This window comes from Notolepis coatsorum (genome assembly GCF_963971535.1).
Source record: "Notolepis coatsorum genome assembly, chromosome: 20".
Taxonomy (NCBI): Eukaryota; Metazoa; Chordata; class Actinopteri; order Aulopiformes; family Paralepididae; genus Notolepis; species Notolepis coatsorum.
Window position 1 is genome coordinate 15,737,373 of NC_140184.1, and position 18,664 is coordinate 15,756,036.

The 18,664-nt window shown below is 42.6% G+C and overlaps 2 protein-coding genes across 3 annotated transcripts in view; both read right to left on the minus strand.

The window, feature by feature from the left end:
- The window catches only part of vps13c (vacuolar protein sorting 13 homolog C), a 216,122-nt gene extending 205,741 nt beyond the window's left edge, over positions 1 to 10,381 (minus strand). For both annotated transcript variants that reach the window (XM_084337487.1, XM_084337486.1), the window contains exons 1-3: positions 10,204 to 10,381; positions 6,355 to 6,398; positions 3,881 to 3,923 (exon numbers count right to left, since the gene is read on the minus strand). In XM_084337487.1, the coding sequence (XP_084193613.1) occupies positions 3,881 to 3,923; positions 6,355 to 6,398; positions 10,204 to 10,303 (187 nt within the window). In that variant the 5' untranslated portion in view covers positions 10,304 to 10,381. The remainder of the gene's footprint in view (positions 1 to 3,880; positions 3,924 to 6,354; positions 6,399 to 10,203) is intronic.
- Positions 10,382 to 11,028: 647 nt separating this feature from the next.
- On the minus strand, positions 11,029 to 12,705 carry LOC311247318 (C2 calcium-dependent domain-containing protein 4C-like; the record flags this gene model as incomplete). Its single annotated transcript, XM_084337675.1, has 2 exons — positions 12,622 to 12,705; positions 11,029 to 12,421 (listed from the first exon to the last, which is right to left on the minus strand). Exon 2 carries the CDS (start codon positions 12,385 to 12,387, stop codon positions 11,029 to 11,031), a length of 1,359 nt encoding a protein of 452 aa, XP_084193801.1. The 5' UTR covers positions 12,388 to 12,421; positions 12,622 to 12,705.
- Between the last annotated feature and the right edge of the window lie 5,959 nt (positions 12,706 to 18,664).

The window sequence follows — 18,664 nt, forward strand, 5'->3', positions numbered from 1 at the left end:
GTAATTCCTAGAATGTGAGTTATAGGCATAAACGCATATAGATTATCAACTGCCGTTTGTTGCCGATACAAGCTATATTCAAAATGTCAACTGTACATGATCCTAAACGTTATGACTCTACAGGTCAGTAAATGCTTTATGTAGTATGGGTTGATTTATTGATCAGATGGTTTGTAAATAAAGAAATGTACAATCGCCTTGAAAATAATGTTACTGTCCTCTTACTGTTCGTCGATGAGACTGGAGGAAAAAGATCCCACTTATTTGATGTCGATCGACTAGATCCATTTCCGGTTTGTATGGCGCAATAAACGCCCAAATCATATCGATTATTGATTTATGGCAGCGATCCATATACACGGATGTGTGTCTAGAGTCCCGCAACAATATGTGACTGCCAGACGGATTTCCCAGATGCACCGAGATCACCAGAACAATTTCCGGTTGTAACTCGCCCGATCATCCACCAGGCGGCGGTATTGAAGTGTTGCACTGTTGTGCAGAGTCCCACTGTCTCAGCAGAGGCTGGGTGGCGGAATTATGAACACCATGGCGAAAAAATTTAATATTATCTCAATAACGTCGTACGCCGCGGTTTGGCAGAATTCGCATGACCAGCAAACCCGTCGTACACCCGTCGTGTGTTAACTTTAAGCGTGTACTTTTTTTTTTTTTTTTTGCATTTCAGCTTTTTTGGTCAACGCAGGACCTTTTGGCCACGCAGGACCGACAGCGGCCACGCAGGACCGATAGAGGAGAGAGGGTGAAACGGGAGTGGAACCCGGGGCGACCGCTTCGCGACTCAGCGCGCTATGTGGTGTGCTACTGGAGCGGCCCTTAACACTTTGAGTGCCAACGACGATATATGTTGTTAGTTCATGCCGACCGCTGAATGCCAGCAACGCTATATAGCGTTTGTTTGTCTTTTTTTTTTTTTGCGACTTGAATTCATATTTCATCAATCTAGTCTCACGTTAGTGCAGCAACCTCTCTCTGAGCTCCATTGGGAAAATACTGCCCCCTATCCTCTCTCCCTGTGTAACTGCACCCCATTGGATTAGACTGATGGGGGGGGGGGGAGAATCCAGTTTCCTCATTTTCGAGTGATTGCAGAGCCGGAAAACAGCGTGGGATACATATTTCCAGTACCCAGCGCTGAATCAATAAACACGATCGATATTTGGAATGGCAATCAGGAATTCGGGATGCACGATAATTATCGGGCCGATATCAGCGATTATGACGTCATCCCGATAACGTTATTGATAGCTCCGATAATATATAATACATTTTTTGGTTAAAAGAAATCCGGTGTGGGTGGATTTGGATGAAGGGCGCTTGTTTTTATTATAGCCTCCTCCCGTTTTGCCAGTACTGTGGTACGACTGACAGCGTGTGGTTTAGGAACAGGGAGTTTTTCACAAATCCAGGCAGAGACACCGAGGCAGGAGAGATATAGAAAACGGCCAACAAGATTAGTTAGCGACGTTTAAATTCCTCAAAAAAAAACTCCATAATTTCTCAAGTACCGATAGCAGTACCGATGACGTCGGCGCTTATAAATACTAAAAAAAATTAAAAAAAATTGATAAAAAAATATATATATATATAGATTTAAAAAAATTATTATAATACAATAAATATCGGATATCGGTTATCGGCTTGAGGAGCATAAAGTTATCGGTATCGGTGTCAAAAAATCAATATCGTGCATCCCTATCAGGAATTGGAATAATCTTTTTGGAGAACATCTGATCTGAGGAAAGGAATCTATTTTAGGATAATCGGATCTGTTTTCACAGAGATATCAGCGTGTGCCCTATGTGTGTGTGTGTGTGTGTGTGTGTGTGTGTGCGCTGATCAGGAAATGAGAATAGATTTTTCAGCTCGCTTCTCTAGCGTGCATAAGTACACATATACATATACTATCGATAATCTAGCGTTTATTTGAAAACTATTCATAAATAGGCCGAAAAATGACAACGTTTTTTGTGTATTCCAGAATATTCCAGTAAATGCCGTTTATCACGGAATCTTTATATTTTCCTGAAACTTTCAAGAAACGAGGGCTTTTCAAAATGGTATAAAACGGAAATGAACAGATTAAAAAACAATTCGTTTCGACAATGTTGACTGCAAACAAGTCATTGATAAGCGACGGCCAGATTAGCCATAATTTAAGACATAGATTATGCGTTCACAACGCTATCATTGAAGTGGGTGCTGGCATTCAACCATGTTTTGACCATGTTCACCAGTGGCATCCAAAGTGTTAAGTGTGTACTTTAGGTTGTACTTTAGTTTGTATATTGTATATTCTGTATAGTGTTTGGACTTTATTCTTTTTACTTTTTTTACTGTATGAAGCACATTCTCAGAGGGCTCATACAGAACCAAGCATTTCACTGTAATGTACATGTACCTTATATGTGACAAATAAAAACAAACTTAAACTTGAACTGAAACCACTCACAACCAACTTTCTCATAACAGTTTTACTATGGACCCCAGGTCCTGTGATTGCAGGTGCAGCGTATCAATTTCTTCTACATGAAACCTTGTTTCTATAAAGCTCATCGTAAATCTTGACTCTGGGCTCACTTCTCAGATTGTCTGTACAGCTTTGAATTGATCCTTCTGTGCACAGAATTTAAATCCTTGACTCGATCGGTCTGGGTAGGGTGTGTAGACTACCAATCAAGTTGTAGTACATGGATTGTTATCCTTACTTATATTCTGTGTGATTTTATATATATATTATATATTTTATTGCCTTTTTGTTTAACACTGCATGTACACTTGACGTGACTGTAAATGAGGGAAACCTCAGTTGCCTTTGAGTTTGAATGAATGAATGCGATCCGAAACATGTGGAGTGGGCAGTAGGGATGGGTACCGAATCCGGTACTTTTAAGGGTATCTACCTAATCACGTTGGTACTATAGACTAGAGTACCGATTCACATGAGATCCACCGGTGCCGCACATTCACTTCAACGTTCATGCGCACAATACACGCTTACCTAGGATTTGACTTGATTCAACAACAACAAAGCAGTTGTTCAGCATCTTCAGGTATATTTATTTAAATATATAGATGTGTACCTTTTAGTTCCACAGAATAGTTCATTGCTGCTAGAGTGGTTTGTTTAATCGTTTTATACTTGTTATTTTGTAAAACATTATTTTTTATTTAAAGATGTGTGTGTGTATATATTAACAAATTGTTAATGATAATAAATAATTTTAAGTTTGGATTTTTTTTTTTTTACAACTGAGGTAGGTTGATTACATTTTTAGAGACTAAAGTACAGAAAAAAGGTACCGTTGGGTACCAGTATCGATTCACAGGTACCGGTATCGGTTCAAATGTGAACGGTACCCAACCCTAGTCGGCAGCCTCCAGTGCTTAGACCTCTACACTACCCACGACAACCAAGGGAATCTTTGTTTATTTCCGTACTTTTCGCACTATAAGCCGCACCTGACTATAAGCCGCAGCAGCTAAATTGAATGATGTGTACATATATAAGCCGCACTGGACTATAAGCCGCAGGTGTTTTAATGTTTAATTACCATATGCAATTAGCATTGGGACACAATACTGTCGGACAAATAACAAGAATTAACTAATTTACAAGTTGTATTAAGTTTAGCAAATAAGGGAACAGATAAATAACATTTCAATGCAGTCAAAAAAGCTATATTTTGATTTTTACATTTTCGGATTTGGTCACGTCGAGTCACATATAAGCCGCACCGTTATATAAGCCGCAGGGTCGAAAAATGGGGGAAAAAGCCGCGGCTTATAGTCCGAAAAGTACGGTACTATGATTTGGTTGTTTCTGAAAGAGAAGGAGCTCTGGAGTCTCAATACTCACCAACCTGCCCAGCTTTCACTTTGAACGGAACATCCAGCTCACTCTATAAAAGAAAATAAATACATGTAAACATGATACAGATCACAAGCTTCATATACAGTAGCCACAGTATCGGCATGTAATAAAGAATAACTATATAGCCAGATTCATCATTAAATATGCCAAATTACAGACAATTGAGAGCTTCCACTCGCTTGCTTTATACAGCCATGTAGGTTCGTCATCGGTCTTTCGAGAGTACATCTATAGTATTTTAATTACTTTATTGTGAATACTTTTGTGAATACCTCTTCTACCTCATTTTTGCATTTTGTATATTTTGCATATTGTTTGGTCTTTTGCTGTTATGAAGCAACATCTCAGGAGGGTCATACAGAACCAAGCATTTCACTATAATGTACATGTACGGTACCTTATATGTGACAAACAAAACAAAACTTGAAACTCATACTGTCACATAATTCACAACTCCTATAATGATGTCTTAACACATTAACTGCCAATAACGAGTATACTCATTATTGGCCGCCATGCGTTGAGTGCCAACAACGAGTAAACTCGTTTTTATGATCGTTATTTCTTTTATTCGCTATTGGCATTCATAATTCATCCAGGAAGCCACCGGGAGCCAGCTGGACCCTGTCTGATATTGCAACGCCTCAATACCGCCGCCTGGTGGATTTCGGGCGAGTTACACTCCACTCTAAACCGGAAGTGGCGCTCGGTGCATCGGGGAAAAAGCTCCGCCAGAGATATCTTGTAACGTGGATCAATATACACACCTCGAGTGCATTGGATCGCTTTCAAGACGCAAGAATCAATATGCTTTCGGCGTTTATTGCGTCATACAAACGGAAAGTGGATCTAGCAGATCGACGTAGAATAATTGGAAATGTTTTTCTCCAGACGCATCGGCCAGAGGTAAGAGGAATCTAACGTTATTTCCAGCTCGATTGTCCATTTATTACATTGCAATCTGTCCAATCAACGTATGGTGTCTTACTAAAGAAAGCCGTTAGTGACAATCAAGGAATCATAAACGACCCCCCCCCCCCCTTTCCTTCACGCCTGATGGAGCATAATGTATAGCGATCATATGCATTTGAAATGTTTATTTCCTCGATCACTGGTGGCCAATATTCAAACTCATTCACTCTCAACAACTGTCAAACTAAAGGAATGTGTGGAAAACTGTTTAGAGTTAGAGTATGTGCAAAATTAATCAGCAGTTTTTTTTGTTGTTTAACTAAATTGAAGAGTGGGAGTCTGACAACTCTCGCTGCTCACCTCACATTAGCGGTATGTGTGGCATTGCAGGACTAATGTGATTAGAGAAACAGGCTTGGGATTTGTTTCAATAGGCTTACAAGTGTCATGAGTTGCGAAGTCCCATTGTGAAGTAGGCTAGGTAGACTAGACTACCTTGTGACCACCAGTGGACGCATTCATTCTTGGGCTATGTTCACAGTACATACAATACTGTGCTGCCTGCTCAGAGACTGGAGTGGTAATGCTCAAATCTGACTTTAACCCTTTCACTACCACACTACAACGGGTTAACCCTTTCACTAACGCACTACAAAGGGTTAACCTTTTCACTGCCACACTACAGAAGGTTAACCCGTTCACTGCCACACTACAGAAGGTTCACCTTTCACTACAGAAGGTTTTAACCCTTTCACTACCACACTACAAATGGTTAATCATTGCACTACCAGATTACAGAAGGTTAACCCGTTCACTGCCACACTACAGAAGGTTCACCTTTCACTACAGAAGGTTTTAAGTTTTAACCCTTTCACTACCAAACTACAAAGGGTTAACCCTTTCACTACCACACTACAGAAGGTTAACCCTTTCACTACCACACTGCAGCCTGTTTCAGTAGTGGTAGTGAACGGGTTAACCTTCTATGGTGTGGCAGTGAAAGGGTTAACCGTACAAGAAGATGAGAGAGGCATATTCTTTTGAACTGTTTATTTAGTAAGGAAATGTGTAGCAGTTACAGGTTACATGCTGGAAGTAAAGCTCTCGATCTTTCTGCTCATCTTATACACGTAGTCACATCTGTAAAAAGGAGTGATTGACTTTGTTCTTACTATTGTGAAAGTATTACGGTGACACTTGTATCCCCTATGTCAATACATCCCATGACCTCCTCTGTGGCCAAACAATATAATACAAGTATTTATCTAACTGTACTTGCCTCCTGACCGCTAATCTCATGTCTGCTATTCTCTTATGACTGCTCTTATAATAGCTGTCATGTTGACCATTGAAAACCACAACACACTGCTGCTTTGAACTGTGCACTAGTAGCCTGTTCTACGAAGGAACAGTATTTCTTTTTTTTAAACAGCCTCATGAGCCATCGGTCATCAGCTTGTTTTGATCAATATCTCCCCCAATTAGCTTTCCAAAGCCGGGGAGTGAAATGAGAAATGTATATATTGACAGCATAATATGGCACTTACCAAAGCATTTTCCTTGACTTTCAGATTTTCAAGAACAACGTTTCCTGTGTTGAGACAGAGAGAATCAAATGTGAAAGTGTTAGTCACACACTACAGATGTTGTCATTAGGGACATAGTGTCAAGTCAGCTCTCAGGTCATCTCTATAAACAGATATAAATTACGATATGGGTTCCAAGATTGGGTCTCAGGTTTCTTTCATTTTCTGTAAAGGTAAATCTGCTTAATACAGAGTGGCAGGGGAATTCAATGCACTGATATAGATATTTTGACCAATTCCGATATTAACATTTCTGTGATGGCCACTACCGATATTAACATTTCTGTTATGGCTGATAGCCAATGTCGATCTGTATAAAAAAATACATATTTCTAGATCACATTTTATACATACTATTTTTGTACATACTGAAACAATGTTAGCTCACAGTCCTGTGCTGCGTCATTGTCACAAGTATGTAATGTTATGTTACCCAAACAAACTGTGTAGTCAAAAAAAAAGAAAACACACACACACACACACACACACAGGCAGCTAGACAAAGAAATAATCATCAGCCCAGTTTTGATCATCAGCCGATACCGATAAGGTCACAATATCACGCATCCCTATTTTCTATGTCAATTTCAATTCAGACAGGTCCTTTGTTTACAATCATCAGCGCGTAGTGTGACGGTCTGAAGGATAATATTAAGGATCTACTGAATGTCACAGTTATCAGCAGTGTATAGCATTTTCCTTGGTACAGCTTAGGTTACATCTAGCTGTAGCATATATTCAGTAATACAATTGCAGCAGGGCTTCATTGAGTGAGAGTATACCCCTCTTGGTTAGTCATCACTTTGGAAACACACTGCCTTTTTATTAAATTTGTATTTTTACTTCTCCACTGTACTATAATTCTGTGACCTATACATGTGTGTCTTCTACTACCTGTACCCCCCCCCCCTCCCCATGCTACTATGATGCCTGAATTTCCCCCAAGGGGATCAATAAAGGAATATATTATCTTATCTCTTTTTTTTTATCCACTTTTTCTCCTCTTTTTCTATTTTTCTCCCATCCCACTTTCGCTGTGCCAATTCTTCCCTCCCCTGTCTTGAACGTTGCTCGCATATGCCCCCCACTAGCCGGTTGTAGGGAGGATAGAAGCCTTGCATCACGTGTCCCCTCCGATACACGAGGAGGCAGCCTGTCACATCTTTTCACCTGCCAGCGCGGACTCTCATTGGCGAGGTGTAACGTGTGGGACGCTCACACACTACCCCCGCCATTTCCTGTCTCTGCTGTGCAGGCGTCCCCCAACCGACCTGTAGGAGTCGCTGTCCACAACGTCCAGATTACCACCCATCGACTTCCCTCCCGCTAACTCTGCCAATTGAGTTAGTATGACGGCCGGCCCAAGCCAGAGGCAACGCCGACAGCCGGATTCTAACCCGGTGTCTCTTGCGTTGGTGACGAGCGCAATGTCTGCTGCGCCACCCAGCCGCATTATCTTATCTCTTATCTTAAATAAGAATTGATCTTATTTTGAGCTTTGAGCTTTGAATATGTGATTATCCCCATCATAGACTTGTAGACTAAGGCTAGCCAGATGACCAACACAGCACAGCATACTTGATCCTAGATCAGGCTAGATTAGAGTATGCTACCGGCTGGCTGTAACACGTCTCAAAATGGCAAGACACAAACAACTAGACTTAGCCTAATAGAGCACAAAAGTCAAATGCTGAAACCTCAGTTCAACACAAACTATAGGGCACACAAACTAGCAATTAAGAATCTAGAGGTTTGATCACATTAAATCTACCAACACATAAGGACTTAATGCATGACGTGTAAGAGATAACGACAGGGGTGTCAAAGCCAACAGACTTGGCAACACGATAAGTCTATCGTTTCCTGACTTAGTACCTCGCAAAATCAAGAGAGGGCAATATGCACTTGATCTGTGGCCAAAATTAGATAAGACTTGTTAATGAGTTGTAAAATGTAAAATGTGTTGCTATGGCAAGAACCTAAGCATGCAAAAAAAAACATGTGAAAGTTGAATGGAGCTGTAATATGAGCCAAGAACATGTAACCTACTTTCCACATGGCCATAGGCTAAAGTTTATTTAACTATGCATGAGCTCCGCCTTGGCCATTGTTTAACAATGGCCAAGGCAAAGCTCATGCATAGTTGTTAAACAAGTTACTTTGCTTAGCTATGCTGAACTTCCTTTAACAGGACAAGGAAATTAATGTCAGACGTTTTGTCCAGACCAAGTTATGACAATGTTTTATTTTATTTAAACAAGAATACTGATTCTGCATTGTCTAATTTTTTTTTATTATTATAATATATATATATATATATATATATATATATATATATATATTTAAAAAAAATGTCATATTGTCTAATTTTGAGGTACATACACTATGCTTGACTAACTAGTTATCCACTGTGAACACACTATGCTGCTGATATAGTTAGATAGTAGATAGTAGATAGTAGTGTACCGGGGCAAAGGTATAGGGAGGAGGGTACAACTATAGAGCCCAGTTTGGCAGATAATGAGCAACACCTAGAATAGTCACCATTGACTACAACTAGGCTATGCCATATAAATGTCAACTGTTTCATCAAGGATGCAAAACTAGCTCTATAATCACCCAAGAGGAGTAAATAAGACCAGAGATGGAGAAACACGTTTAAACTGATGAATAACATCATCAGGCCAATCTTGTAAAGTTGGCATCTTCCTTACCACGACCTGTCAGTGCGTCCAGTCCTGTATTGGAGGTGGAGACAGATAAGGCTACATGCATTTGGATCAATAATGACAACCTGGCTACTTGATGTTAATTGAAAGCTGGGTGCTTCTTATAATAAACCAGACAGTAAGCTAGTTAACCGTAGCAGTGGTGGGGAAAGTACAAACTGCTGCAACTGTCTCTCTCCACAACACATTGGTCCAGGATTGTAAATAGTATAGCCTATATTATTTACAATCCTGGACCAATGTGTTGTGGAGAGAGACAGTCTAGTCTAGATAGTCTATAGGATCGGTCCATACATACATTCCTTGATTCCTAGTGCATTGCACGGGACATAATTCATAGCGATGCCTATGCAATGGTTTCGTGGATACATGGTACTACACGGTCAGTGACTGGGTTGTTTTAGCTACACAGGAGAGCCGTTTGTTTACGCCCGTTGTAAGCTAGCCCCTTTCGTGACTGTGATGCACCGAGTGAATCCACAGTCACTTGCTCCTCAATCGGAAACCAACCTGTGTTGACCATGAAGGACTGGTTATGGCCGAACCGTTCGTTATACAAGTATCACAGAGCCGTTTCAAAGGTACACACAGTTGCACGAGGGTTTCGGACAGGGATACGGGATGGTTTGAAAGCTCTGCGTTGCTAATAAACATTTTAAATATTGTTTTATAAACTGGTCAACACTGCATTATTTCCGGCGTTGGGTGCATGATGCGCATGCGCTGTGATCACAGCGCAGGCGCACCAGGCAGCCAACGCCGGAAATAAACCAGTTTTGAGCAGTGTTGACCAGTTTATAAAACAATATTTAAAATGTTTATTAGCAACGCAGAGCTTTCAAACCATCCCGTATCCCTGTCCGAAACCCTCGTGCAACTGTGAGTACCTTTGAAACGTCTCTGTGATACTTGTATAACGAACGGTTCTGCCAGAACCAGTCCTTCATGGTCAACATACGTTGGTTTCCGATTGAGGAGCAAGTGACTGTGGATTCACTCGGTGCATCACAGTCACGAAAGGGGCTAGCTGTAAGCTAAAGCTATCCGTTCTCTCCTCTCCGCTCCGTCACTGCTTGCTTACCTCCCCAAATGCCAATCTTCAACTGAGACTTGTCCAGGTTTTCCACATAATCTCCGATAAACCTGTTCAGCAGATCACTAACCATAGATTCGAAAACCATGGTTGAATGTGACGACGACGCGCACAACCCTTGTCACACACAGGGTGTGTGTGCCTGGTTTGGTTTGAAACACATACAGTATGTTGTATCCCGTTAGCCTATTGCTTAATAACAACTGGAGGCTTTCTGTGGAGAGATGATGACAGAGATGATGCGCCGTGGAGGAAAACCATTTGCTCTGGGATCGACTAGTCGGCTGAGATGTTTTCCATTGGTGCTGTCTGTGCACTTACAGTAACTTGAGGTATGAGTGCATCGATTTGTCAGGTGAGGTGAGAGTGAGTGACTCAGAAATAAATGATTGTGTGAAAATATCCGCTGACTTTTTCCATTTCGAGTCTAGTATTGATTTGATTACATGTTATTGGTAAAAACATTAAAAAAAAAAAACATTAAAAAAGGAGATATAAGATTGTATCCTTCAATGTTCAATTTGTATGGCAACTTTTTGTTTAATTAAAAAAAAATATTGGTCACTTGGAGGAAGTATGGTGTATTGTGTATATTTATATTGTGCATGTATAGGGGCGGTTCGAAACAAATATAGACCGACATATGATGTATGCATAAGACTATATGTTTTCACCACAATAATAACCCTTTTGCACACAAAAAAATCCCCAAAGAGTCACATTTTCAACACCATTTATTTTTTTAAATTTTAATAGACTTTGGTCAGTATAAAAGCATGTAGAAAACATTTCATCTTTTGAAAGAGGGTGATTTCAAACAGTTAATACACTATTCAGCAAAATCTCACAGTCTCCTAAAATATAGTCTCTTTTCATTGTGGACATCTTATTGACTACTTTAAATCGCAGGGACCTATTCTCTATGTCTTCCTCGCATATCCCATCGAAGAAGAAGTCCTCATTGAAGATGGGATTGCGGCTTCTCTTGATCACTGTGCTGCGTTGCTTCTGGGTTTTCCCAGGCAGAAAGCAGATACTGACGCTGCAGTTGATGCTCTTGGGGTCCACGGACATGGCATAAAGTCCCTCCGCGCTGATGAGTCTTACTCTGAGTCTCTGGTTGTCGGGGCAATACTCCGCAGAGAGACGCAATGTCCCCTCTCTGCCTACAGAGACGAGGCTCTCCTTCATGACTCGCTCTCTGTAAAGCACCAGGTCTATGGGGAAAGCGGGCGGGGGAGCCAGGCTGAACGTACCGGGCGGCGGTTCCACCAACCATGCCGAGGCCCTCCGGACAACGTTGGGGCTGTTGTCGGTGGAACTGCCCTCGTCCGTGGAGAGAGAGTTATTCCTGGACAACACGGCTTTCCTGACAGTCCTGGACAGCAGTCCCTCGTGGCCCAGGGCTCTGAGCAGGGAGGATTTAGGGGGAGGCCTGGCCAGCAAAGGCGAGTTAAAAGGGGAGGATTCGGTGGAGGACATGGTGTCGCTGTCCAGCGTGCTTTGCCTGTTCAGGGCCAGCACCCTCGGTGAGGACAGCCTCGCCCTGGACGCGAGCTGGTTGAGGCTGAAGGAAGCGGAGTGGTGGGGTCGGCAGTAGCTACTGGAGGCCCTGCTCCGGTGCATCACCAGCGGGATTCCGTATGCGTTGGGGTCGCTGTGGAAAAGAGACTCCTTCCTCCGGGTGTGGGGGCTCTCCAGTAAGGTGCAGAAGCCGTAGCAGGTCTGCGCTTTGGGCAGGTGGGGCAAGGAGAGCGCTGCCTGGCTCCGGGGGTCCGCGTTGGTGCTGCTCTCCTCATCACTGAAGCCGGTGTCGTACAGCGACTCGTCCACATTCTCCACCTGGATGATGTGAGGGCTGAAGAAGGGTTCCCTGGTCGTCGGCTCTTTTTCCGAACGTCCATTTTCGGACGTGGACCCCGTCGTGTCGGGGAGGTTCTTGCTCCAGTCGAATGACTTGAGTTCCTGCGGCGGGGTGATCTTAGGCGGAATGCAGAACTCTGGGATGGTGTTCGGGGTGATGATGTTGGGACACCGGGAGATCTTCTTCCTCTTCTCCCGGGCCGTCCTATCCCCGAACATGATGTCGACAAGTCGGAAACTGTATTCCGTCACAGGAATCACGAGGTGGTTCTGTTCCACAGAGACCCGGATCTGCTCCAGCACCCACATGGGTCAGGAGTCGGGGAGGGTCGGGTCACAAACACTGTAAGAAAACCAAGAGCTCACATTCAGAATGGCAATGTAAAAGTCAACATTCCAGAAGTCATCACAGTGCAGATGTGCAAGAGAAAGGGCACTTCATGAAATAGAATCAATTCAATACATTTTCTATCAGTCCTGGCCTACACAAATGGATTAGCTTTGTTCAAATTATTCAGCGGGTGAAGCTTCAGAGAAAACTACCTTGAAATGAGGTTGGAATCTCTGGGTCCTTGTCTGAATCTCAGTATGAGTGTCAGGCTGAATCCTGTACTGAGTGAAATCCAGTTTGTCTGTGCAGGGCTGACAGAGTGGCATGCCGGTTAAGTAGGGCTGTCGCTAAAGGGGAGGGGTGGTCAGTACGCCCACACACTCACCTCAGACCAGTATCCTCCTCCTCCCTTTGTTGCCATGACAGCAGGCCTACTCACACACAACAGTGCACCCTGGGGTCAGTACATGGGAACACCACAGCTGGGCAGACACTTTGAGAAAAGAAGTCTAACATCATTATTTACCAAGGTAAACTTGAGCATCTCAAAAAGCCATAGATTGGTGATATCAGAACTAATCTCTGTGTAATGCAGCATGACCCTGAGTTTATCATGTGTAACTCTGAGCCCGAGAGCTGTCATACCCAGTAGTGAATTTATCTTTCAAATACCTCCCAGCTACACAGCTTCTTTTGGAGTCTTGTGTCATCTAGTGGGAACGTTTGTTATTTAATGGTCCTCCAAATTAACATGCTTTTCATAGTATTCATGACATGTTGTGCTTTTCCTACCAATATGGCGCAATGCCACACTACAGAAGGTTAACCCTTTCACTACCACACCACAGACATGTATGGGTTCACTGCCGATGAAGAGAGATCGCTGAGAGAATTAATCAATCTGTTATTCCTCAATCTGAGTAATGCTGCTTTGCAGGAGAATTTCTCTATAACCTATTTTTTTTATGTTTTTGGTAGATCTTTTTTATTGTTTTTTTTGCTACCGGGCAATCCGGTAGAGAGAGAGAGAGGAAGTATGGGAGATAGACGGGGAAGACATTCGGCAAAGGTCGCCGGGTCCGGAAGTCGAACCCGGGACGGCCGCGTTGCACCGCAGTGCTACCCTGGCGCCCCCGAACCCTAATCTTAACCACTAATCGCAAAATAGCTACTTTACCTTGTGGGGTCCGACCAATGCCCCTATAATGACAATAAAATCCCCACAACTGTAGTAAAACACACAGACAGATAGGCACACACACACATGCGCGCCTGCACACAGACACACACGCACACACACACACACACGCACACGCGCACACACACACACACACACACACACACGCGCACACACACACACACACACACACACAGAGGCTGTAACAATTCCATCCAACAAATTGATTGATCCAAATATTTAAAAGCATGGTAGATATACAAATATGACGTGACTGATTCAGCCAGAAATAACTGAATGATGCATGCTCTTTTTACTTTACACCAAGGTTGTAGTTCATAGAAATATTCCATTGAATGAATGAATAGGGGATCTAGCTATGACTCTATTAGCTGAGACACCTACGCCAAGGTTTTGTTGTGATGGCAGGTTACTATAGCGACCAACACTGTGCCGGCTGTGGTTGGGGAGAGTGGCAAAGACAATGGACCTGTCTCAAACCCTGCCCCTTTTCTTGATCCTCCAATCACAACTGTCGCTTACCTCGGACAAACTTGGTTTGTCCGAGGTAAGCGACAGTTGTGATTGGAGGATCAAGAAAAGAGGGCGGGGTTTGAGACAGGTCAATTGCCAGGTTGGAGAAGGTGAACATGCTTGATGGTAAGTTGCAAACTGTCCACATCTCACTGTTTTTATTGATCCTCTACTTTATGAGTTAACCTAACTGGAAACTTTGATTTCAGCCTATTAAAACTTTAAACAGTCTGATCAAGTCCTTAGCCTGTGTCTGGACATGTTTGAAGGAGGTGGCAGGATGGCCTAAATGGTAAATTTATATAGTGCTTTTACAACAGTTCCTCACATTTTACCCATTCACTCACACATTCACACACCATAATGTAATTACTTGGTATTACATTTACCGTTCCAAAGTGCCCTTGAGCAAGGCACCTAACTGCAAAAACTGCAGGCAACCGTGCACTCTGATATTCTCTGATGAAATGCATACTGAAGAAATGGAAGTTGGAAGGTTCCCGGTTCGATTCCCGCTCCTCCCAGGCAGTGTGTCGAAGTACCCTTGAGCAAGACATTTAACCCCTAATTGTTAATAATAATAATAATGGATTAAATTTGTACCGCGCTCTACATTCGTGAGAATCTCAGAGTGCTACAGGAGAATAAAGACAAAAGTTAAATGTTAGATGAGCAGGTTGGCACCTTGCATGGTTGCCTCTGTCGTCGGTGTGTGAATGTGAGATTGAATGTGTCTGTCTACTGAGCATGGTGTTATCTTAAAGTGGTGGCTCAGGTTCGGCAACAAGAGGAGGCAGACAGATGCGCAAAGGCAGGCTCACAGTCCAAACAGGGCCAGTGGACTAGCTGGGAAAACCTGGAGCATCGTAAGCTCACATGGAAGGATCTTTGGGAAATGGAAGGAAGCCAAATCAGCTTCATCATCAGAGCCACCTATGATGTTCTTCCCACGCCCAAGAACCTAAACCAGTGTGGTTTGGACAAGATCCTTCTTGTGCGCTTTGCCAAACCCCTGCAACACTGAGGCACATCCTCACCGGCTGCAAAACCAGTTTGTCCCAAGGGCGCTACACCTGGAGACACAACCAGGTCCTAAGACAACTGGCGACCACCCTGGAAGGAAGGAGAACTACCAATAATGCCCTCCCTCCCCCAATGCCTAGACACTCAAACACCACCTCCTTTTTAAGAGCAGGACAGCTCGCAGCAAAGCCATCTGCAAGAGTAGAAGCAACCCTCCTAGACACTGCCCGGGACTGGAGAATGCAGGTTGACTTAGACCAGAAACTCATCTTTCCACCTGAGATCATTACAACCAACCTCAGGCCGGACTTGGTCTTGTGGTCAACCTCTCAGAAGTCGGTGTTCATTGTGGAACTAACTGTACCATGGGAGGCTGCAGTTGGTGAAGCATATGAACGTAAATGACTGAAGTACTCCGATATAGCAGCCGAGGCAGAACAACGCGGCTGGCGTGCCCAGGTGCTTCCGGTGGAGGTCGGGTGTAGAGGTTTTGTTGCCATGTCCACAACCAAGCTTCTCAAGGGGATGGGAGTGCGAGGACAGGCGTTCCGACAAGCTGTCAAATCACTGTCAGAGGCTGCCGAACGAAGCATAGATTAAGAGAACTAGGCTGCAAAATGACCATCGAGGGGTAAAAGCAGAGGGGGGCACACCTGGGACGCCAGGTGTTGCCGTTGAGCCCTTCGGAGGTGTCGTGGGCCTGTCAACGAAACACCAATGGAGGGTGCCCACCTGAAGACCCCAGTGAAGCTTTTACCACTACCCCATTCACTACCAAGTGCTGATTATCTAAGGGATTGTACTATCTAGTCCTATAAGCTCAACCAAAGAATGCTATCCGACCTTGAGGTATACCACTTTGACTACTTTGACCCAGATCAAACCTACCACTTGATCAAAAGTTGTGACATCGCCAGGCCCGTCAACTGGCAACTCCAACATATCTCTGGCCACTCAGCACCATCTACCTTGGTTGTTTAGCCCTTCCCCGTGTCCCAGCCTCATCTGTTTCAACAAACAGATCCCATCTAACTTTAAACTAAACACTTTTTTAATTAAGGCCATGAATAAAGGTACTTACATAATAATTAACTTTTTATAATCACAACGAAAACCAGCCATATCCTTCATCCCACTGCTGTCAGCAGTCAGCTAACAGTTGGCAACTTCATTGTAGCAGAGGATAAACCATTATTTTAACCATAGAAGTCCTTTTCGTTTTTAATCAGTGAGCTCCACTCCCACTGTGAATACATTATGGTAGAACGTTTCACCTCCCTGACTGTCTACTCTGGTTGCACCTTTTAAAACGTAATCAGAATTCTTTATTACATGCCTTCCCCTCATAGCCCCCTGCCTTTTCATAAGGCCACGCAACCCCAAAACGTTATATATATATATATCAGATGCCCCAAGCGGAGAGAGCAAGGGAGAGCAGAGCCAATGTCCAACTGGTAATCACACGCAGCGCTACTCACACTGGCTTTAGATAGAAGTGCATCACCACCATTAATATTATTATTATGGCATGCGGAGATTAAAAATGAAATTACTATGAGGACTCTACTAGTGGTAGTGCCTAACACCTCCTTAAATCTCTATACCTTACCTTGACTTTGTCTATTTAGCTGATGTCTATCTTATGCTTATTGTATGCCTAATTTTATGTCTGCACTTCGTGCAATGCTGTTGATCTGCCAATTTTGTGCTAATTTTACTGCTGTGAAGCACTTTGAGCTGCACTTCTTATGAAAGGTGCTATACAAATAAAGTGTATTATTATTAGTATTATTATTAAAGACACCTAGGTCTCTGGACCCTATGTTGAGAACCAGTGGTGTGTTGTACTTCAGCTCTCAGTCCAAGAGATGGCAATGCTTAGCTGACTACATGGAGTGGGGATGGTTAGTTGGCTGTAGAGACGGTAGATTCCAGATAATGTAAGTAGAGAGCTGTGCGTAAGTCCCCTCTCACACCCAGCACACCCCCTTTTTCAGCCCCTGCCCTCAGGTAGGCGCTTCAAGTCTATCATTGCAAAAACCACCCGCTTCAAGGACAGCTTCTTCCCAACAGCCATTCGGACCTCGAACTCCCTTGGCCCCCCTCTCCCACTCCCCCCTTACACTAACCAAGCTCCTGACCTGATGGACTAGTCTCTTCCGTGTGTTATGTTGTATCGTGTTGTGCTGTATTTATGCATTTATTTATTTATCCAGAGCTTCAACCACTCTGTACTGAACACAAATACCACCAACCTGGTTGTGTGGCAATAAAAGTATCTTGTATCTTGTATCCCACTGTGTCCTGCGGTTAATATTACTTGTTTTTTTTCAAAGGGGCTTTAAGTTTTCATTGTTAAAACTTCATTGTTTTCATACTTTTAAGAAATTACTCAAATATAAGGTGATACATAAATATAAAACCTCATTATTATCCTAGTTATATTTCATCTAAAACATAGCTGTGTTAAAATAGTGACAAAGGGAAAAAGACAAAAGAAAAACATATATATATAAAAGAAAAAGTATTTAAAAAAAATTAATAAAACAAATAAATGTGTATACGTTTTGTACATAAAACTATGAGACGTTTGTAACCTTTGCTAAATGATATACTGAATTGTGTTTATTTATTAATATTTTTTTTGTGTGTAAATAGTGTAATGTAATGTAAATAGTGTAAAGTAATGAAAAAAGGGTACGCAATTATAAGCCTCGGCTTCAGCCTACACCTTTTCTGTCATTTTATTTTTTAGTTTTTTTGGAAGTTCTACTACTATGCGTTGTAAACAGAAAGACAGAAATATCATCATTCATTCATTCATTCATTGTTTCAAAGGGACCACGTCAGTGGTTGCCCCAAGCTTGGTACGTATACATTCCTTTCATTTAGTGTGGCCTGTTGGAGGCAAGACAGAACTCAGAACCTTTACATAATGTGATATGAAATTATTGCCAGTAGTGTAATCAATGCATATCCATTGTTGACTTTTAGGGAATTGTCGTAGCTCTGGCTATGTTCTGAGCAAACTTGGCAGCTTCTGACAGGGCCACACATATAACATGCAAACAATAGTTTTAACTATCCACAACTGAATATAACAGTCCTATTGTATTATCGTATGTGTTATCTTGCAACTATTTTGTTTTGTTTTGAGTGGCAGTGCATTAACTACACACTGGGGCCCATTCATATATCACGCATCAGTCTGAAGAATAATCAAGCATCGGAAAACAGACCCAATGACATATATGGGGCTGTCTCAGCAGAAGAAGAGAAAACTATTTCTTTATGAAGTGTAATTCTCATTTATTTAAATTAATTTCATTATTTTTTGTATTACTAAAAGGCAAATTTCAATATTATATTATTTGAGTATTACTTTGACAGTGATACTGTAACAGGTTAGAGCAGCCACACAGCCCACGTGCGCAGAGCTCTGTCGGTGTGGACATCATCACGCGTTCCCAGTAGAGGGGTGTAACGATTCGACCCCACCACGATTCGATTATGATTCTTCG